This window comes from Sardina pilchardus, chromosome 2 (genome assembly GCF_963854185.1).
Source record: "Sardina pilchardus chromosome 2, fSarPil1.1, whole genome shotgun sequence".
NCBI lineage: Eukaryota > Metazoa > Chordata > Actinopteri > Clupeiformes > Clupeidae > Sardina > Sardina pilchardus.
This window is the reverse complement of record NC_084995.1, coordinates 15,825,615-15,831,937: the sequence shown is the minus strand read 5'-3', so window position 1 is coordinate 15,831,937 and position 6,323 is coordinate 15,825,615. Positions and strand designations below refer to the sequence as shown.

At 42.1% G+C, this 6,323-nt stretch overlaps 1 protein-coding gene across 3 annotated transcripts; it reads right to left on the bottom strand.

The window, feature by feature from the left end:
• Positions 1-1,428: 1,428 nt before the first annotated feature.
• On the bottom strand, positions 1,429-6,323 carry LOC134064723 (uncharacterized). Of its 3 annotated transcripts, none has more exons than XM_062520493.1 (6): positions 6,140-6,323; positions 5,629-5,991; positions 5,499-5,534; positions 5,066-5,209; positions 3,905-3,948; positions 1,429-3,131 (listed from the first exon to the last, which is right to left on the bottom strand). In XM_062520493.1, exons 1-6 carry the CDS (start codon positions 6,174-6,176, stop codon positions 3,009-3,011), a joined length of 747 nt encoding a protein of 248 aa, XP_062376477.1. In that variant the 5' UTR covers positions 6,177-6,323; the 3' UTR covers positions 1,429-3,008. The 3 variants fall into 3 exon arrangements, with proteins under 3 accessions (XP_062376477.1, XP_062376478.1, XP_062376479.1); XM_062520494.1 differs by having other exon boundaries at positions 5,629-5,988; XM_062520495.1 differs by lacking the exon at positions 3,905-3,948 and having other exon boundaries at positions 3,062-3,131.

The following is a 6,323-nucleotide window of genomic DNA, read 5'->3' as shown; positions in this document are numbered from 1 at the left end:
ATACTCAAAGATTTTCACATTTACAGTTGGCCTTTATCTCAGACCACTTTCAAACCATGCCTTTTTGAAATCCAATTTTGTGTTTGCTTTAACCCTGGCGCCTAAAGTTTGCCCGGTTTAGATAAGTTATTTTTGTTATTTACTGATGTGGCCCCTCAATCAGATGACGTTGGCAACAGTGGGCCCCATATCTTTTGAGCTTGAGACCTCTACCATAGCATCAGGGTTAGGGTCAGGGTTCTGCTGAATCAGGCTGAAGGCTATATTATCAGGGTCAGGGTTCTGCTGAATCAGGCTGAAGGCTATAATATCAGGGTTAGGGTTCTGCTGAATCAGGCTGAAGGCTATAATATCAGGGTTAGGGTTATGCTGAATCAGGCTGAAGGCTATATTATGCTGAATCAGGCTGAAGGCTATATTATCAGGGTTAGGGTTATGCTGAATCAGGCTGAAGGCTATAGCCAGGGTTAGACTTGCTGCAGACAACGCGTTCGTGTTTGCATCATGGCTGCCTCGTGTATTTTGCGGTCGTTTGGTGCTTCGGTCATGCACGTCGTCGCAAGCGAAAATGACGCGTCCGTGAGATGCAATACTGATAAGAAAGTAGGGGGCGATCATGCCAAAAAAGGTGACAGCAAGATGCATTATCGACATCAAAGCTGGGGCCAATCATGAGAGTAAACAATGGCACATGGCCACATCCGCATCTGATATTAGGCTACTAGTCTCCCCCTAGTGAAGACCTCCAGTAGGGTGCGTAATGCTGCAGCGAGTCTGTACACAAGACACAGCAGGTCACACACGGGCGCATACGCTTACGCTTGGTCTAACAGCAAGTATGACTTCAGCCTAAAGGATCAGGCTTAGGGTCAGGGTTATGCTGAATCAGACTGAAAGCTAGGGTCAGGGTTTGGGTCAGGCTTAGGGCTGGGGTAAGGGTAACGTTTAGGATTGTGGTAAGTCAGGCTGGGCCTATGGTTAGGGTGAATTAAGCTAGGGAGCTGGCCAGGGCTTTAGGGACCTGGGAATGAGGCCATGGCTTCGTTCTCCCAGAAACTAGGGCCTGATCACTTTTCAATAATGTGTAATAGATTAAGTAACTTGTTACTGAAAACAATACGTCCTATACAGCAAATGATTACAAAATGGGTTTTATTACAAAATAATATATTGATCTGAATAATAGCTGCAGGCTGAAAAATGATCTGTGTCCGTTTGCATTGTTTTTTGCTTTCCTGAATATCATATTTGAAATGAGGAACGCGCCAGGTACAGATGAATTAGTATACTAAAAGGGACACTTCACCGATTAGCATTAAGCTTTGTATCTTTAGAAAACCAGTCATGGTTTTGAATGGTCGTGCATCATTCCCTCAGTTTGCCTTGAGATGGGAGAAATACGGATTTCAATGAAACCCATGAATAGGACTTCCTGCTTTCAATGATGTAAAATGATGATTTTTACATCATTGAAAGCAGGAAGTCCAACATTGAAATCCGTATTTCTCCCATCTCAAGGAGTACTGCTCTCATTTCACTGTTGTCTCTCACAGGAATATGATTATACAGTTTGTCATTAAAGTCTTTAAAGTAGGGATGGGCAACTGGCGGCCTCCTCACTCAGTGCGGGCCCGCATATGATTCTTTTTTTGTAATAAAAATGCAGCTTTTTCTTTTTTACTGCACCCGTCATTGTAATAGACAGCGCTTCCTACAATCTCCGGGACTCGGACCTTTACCATCGGCGAAGAAGAACAGTGCAAAAAATGAAACGAAAGCATGAACGATTTAAACTTAAGTCGCCAATACAACACCTTGCACAAAGTTAAATATCAGAGCTTACACCGGAGCTAGGGCCGCTGTCGCAGCCGACCTCAAATCAAAAGTAGGCTGCATCAATAACAACGACTAATTGCCAGAAGTACACAGGAATCCGCACTTAAAGCGTCTTTTGAGCTTGCCAGAGCAAAGAAGCTTTGTCAGATGGCGTAATTGTTCAGGTGCGTAGTGGAATAGCCAAAGCTTTTGGTGATGATAACATGGTGAAACTAGATCATCACTCAAGGTGTTTTTTCCACCAAAAACGAACCTGGTGTTGAACTGGTGCCGTTCAGAATTCTTTGAACCGTGGTGCTATCTAGTGAACCAGCCCGCATTTACACTAGCTCTGAACCGAACCAAGGATGCGTCATCAATATGGGTGGTGCATGCAAATGCAAAAGTTAATGAGATGCATAAACGGGAGAGTGATATGACCAGTTCTCCCATAAAAAAATGGCAGAAACTAGCTGTTTAAAATGCTAGTCTACTCTACAGTACGTCTGCAGTGTAATGCTAGTTGAATCGTTTTGTTTACTCATGGCAACAGTTGATATGGACGGAAAACTCATGCTTTAGGCACATGACACGCCCACTCCGGTTCGCAAGACTTCCGAACCAAGGTGCCACGTTCCGAACCGGCTTTTGTTTGGTGGAAACACGACAAACGGTTCAAATGTTGGTTTGTGAATGGGAACGGAGCCGGTTCTCTGTCGGTGGAAATATTTTGTAGCTTCTCTCATGTCAGATGTGCGGAAGTGCGCGGCCACATTTGGCCCTCTAATGGTGAGGATAAAAAATGGTGGCCCTCTTAGTCATGAAAGTTGCCCATCCCTGCTTTAAATATATAAAGCTATGTACTGTATCTCTGCTCAACCTTTACCTGAAGTCTTCTTAAGTGTCCCATATGGGTCATGATAAAGTTGTATAGTGACCTTTGTTGCTGGCACTAGGTTATGACGAGTTTTCACTCTTTCTCAGATCTCACACTACACAGCATGGATACAAAGATCCTTCGCTTTAACCCTCTCTGGTGGATATATACAACCTGCACTCAGACAGACGTATGCAACATTGTGTTATTTTTTTTAAAAGCTTTACAATGGGTGATACTACTGTTGTGAATTTTTTTTGTTCTAACAAATAAACAAACAAACAACCACTTCAGAAATCAGCCTCTTTGGAAGTCCTCAGTCGTGGAGGCGGGTGTGTGACGAGCCCAGAGGTGTGTAAATGACCTCCGTGTGGAGGCAGGGCTTCCCCCTCACACTGTTCCTGCACCGGTGGTCCTTACTCAACTCATGAGCCTTGAACTAAAGACAGCAGAGATCACACAGAATATTACACAACACTGTTATATGATGTTCAGTACCGGGAAAGTTTGGACTCTTGGGAATCAATGACAATATTTGTCATGTAAAATATGTGTAGTGCTTTACATTGTCAGATTAATCTTACTGTCTAAATACTGTCTCAATAAAATTCAATCAACCCTATCATTCCATATTTGATAATATAATAATATTATAGCCTCTGTGGCTCTGTGCCAGTACTTCACACAGCTATCCGCAGCTATGTTTGTTTCCTAAGAAACTACAGGGACTCCGCTTTCGAAAGAGGTCAGGCATTTGATTATAGACCAAAGTACTGTACAGTATGTACTGTATGAGCAATGCCCTTCTAAGTAGATGATGTGCAAAAAAAAAAATGAGGCATATGCATAATTAAAAAAAAAAGTCCAAGTTTACTTATGGCTTAACCTGATGAAAAATGCCAATTGATATTTGCCTCTGGGGTGCAAAAAGGAGTCAGTTCAATATAAAGTAGTGATGCCTGCAGATTTGACGAGTCAATGGAACTGACTCACTGGTGTAGTGATGGGAAACTGCACTGTGCACTGCGTCTCTGGCATATCTGACTAACGACCATCCTGTACACTTGAGTAAGACATTAGATGATGGTAGGAGACCATTGTGCCATCTACTGTGCACCTCACGCCCCGGACATGAGGTGGGAATGTAAGCAGTAAAGCAAACTTTAATGTTTTGCAAGTGCTGAAACATTCAAGATAAACTTGAGCAAATACCTGGGATCCATGAATGTAGAACTCAACTTCTTTTTGATGGACTTCTAGAAATCAAAAGGCAGTCAATAGTTTTGAGAGAGAGAGAGAGACCGTCTGCCTGTCTGTCTCAGTGTATGTGTGTGTGGGTCTGTCTGTGTGTGTGTCTGTCTGTCTGTCTGTCTTGATGGGCCCTATTTGCATAACGCAAAACCTGGCAGAAAGCATATACTGTAATTATCATGACGCAACGCTTATTCCTATGATAGACTCGAGCTACTGACCAAGGTAAACCTGGTCAGAAATCAGTGGCGAGTTGTTATATGTTATTTTAAGAGTGCATTATCAACAACAGTGATATGGGACGCACAACGCACCCTGCTTCTCTCATCCACAGGAGCGCACATACATGCAAAACAATACAAATTACACGATTACGATGGTAAACATAATCATAATAATGATATTATGAAATACATGTCCTTAGGCTTTTTTATTCAGTCATTTGAACATTATTGGGGTTAAATGCTCTGCTTTTTTCAGGCCATATTTTCGATGATAACCTATTGTCAATCAATAGTGAAAGTAACTGTGTATAACTGTTTTGTCGACTATGAGACCACAGTGAACTTAGTTTCACTTTGCCAATTAGTTAAAATAATAGACGAGTGCAGATGCATGTAGGCTATATATAATATACTCTGCTAGGTTTTAGTAAAGCATAGATTAGTGGAATACCTATCCATACGCTCGCGTGCAAGCAGATTCCTTCAAATGCACCAGTGACCATTAAAATACTAATTTGCTGTTTTGCTGTTACAGTAAAGGGAATGACAGATGTCACTCTCATTGGTTTACGTAAAAGATGTCATGCCCAAAACACACCCATGACTGATTAGGAAGCATAGGAACGCCTTGTTGAGCCATTCGGGATCCCTTTGATAATGAAAACACTCCCAATATGGACTGCCTACTAAATTTAAATTTAGCTTAGATAGATTTAGTTTGTTTACATGTAGTTAGATTTTCGCGAGTGACCATATACTGTCACAATAGAGCCAGATATGTGTTGATCTGTCTATGTGTGTGTGTGTGTGTGTGTGTGTGTGTGTGTGTTTCTGTGTGTGTGTGTGTGTGTGTGTGTGTTTGTGTGTATGTGTGTGTAAAACATAAACAAAGCATTACCTTTCTTTAAGTGAATGTGGGAGATACAAACAGTGATGACGATACCAATGAGCAGAATGCACACAGCACCCCCACTGTACAGCATCATCCAGCACTGCCCACACTCTGGCAGTGGTGCCAGAGAAGGGCCAGGACTACCAATAACTGGTGGATGGAAAACATACTACAACTAAAACAGAATGTCATGGTTGTACCTTTTGTTGGTATAGGTTCAATTAATACTTCATTTGCTCTTTAGTTTAGTAATGTGTCACTGGTTAGTTACAGGTGTTGTTATGAGGTTTTTTTTTTTTTTTTTTCTCAGTAAGCCATGTGGGAGCAGTGTATACAGTATGCAAGAGTGTTTGCTGTTAGTGAGTTAGACAGAAGAGAAACAAACAAACAAATATATTTAAATTCAATACATTTTAAAATATCATTTAAATAATTTTACCCATTGGAGTTTTAATTTCTTCGCATTCATCATTTCCTGAAAAAAAAAGACATCAGGTACGTTTTACTTCCCTCTATGAACCACAAGGCCCATCCCCACCCCACCCCCACTTCCTCTATGATATGCTTACCTATACCAGTCAGTACCACACGGGTGATAGATTTCCCGTATGTGTAATGTTCTACGCCATCCTTCTTCTCTGTGTTTGCGCAGTAGTATGTCCCCTCCTCAGCTGGTGTGATGTTCCATATCTGCAGGTCGTAGGACTCCACTTTGTCTCTCTTCACCATGTTGAGGCGCGCGATGGGCTGCTCCCTGAGCATGGTCGGGGAGATGACGAGGGGAGGCTGGTAGCTATGAGTGCAGTTTCGGAACCAGTTAATGTGTGATCCAGTGGTCATAATCATGTCGCAAAATAGATCGACCGTTCCACCTCGCTTGACCATCACCTCTTTAATGTCATCACAGCGAATGGCTCCCGTGAGTATCACTACTTCAAAGTTGGAGAAGAAAGTGTAAGGCTTACAGATACTTGAAATAAACACAGGCTCTTCATAAAGTGCAACAGTTCCCATATCTTTGGTGTTTGTATAAACATCTATGTAAAAAAACACCTTCCTAACAAACATTAATGTACTTACTGAGAGGCACAGTTAGAGAGATGTATGTCCTTTTCATATTTGAGGTATCTGTTGCGGATTTCCTTTACCAGCACCAAAGAAGGTCAACAAGGTGAAAGCTATTGCAGGAAAGCTTTTCATCCGGTGAACTTAATGTGGACACCCACTCACGTACTTGCAGACGCACCAGTGGGTCTGTAACACG

Excerpts from the sequence above, each read along its gene's own strand:
- LOC134064723 (XM_062520493.1), bottom strand. The coding sequence starts at position 6,176 with ATGAAAAGGACATACATCTCTCTAACTGTGCCTCTCA. Across the intron at positions 3,949-5,065 it reads CCACATTCACTTAAAGAAAG|AAGTCCATCAAAAAGAAGTT; the intron begins GTAATGCTTTGT and ends TTTGATTTCTAG. Across the intron at positions 3,132-3,904 it reads TCTACATTCATGGATCCCAG|TTCAAGGCTCATGAGTTGAG; the intron begins GTATTTGCTCAA and ends TGCTGTCTTTAG.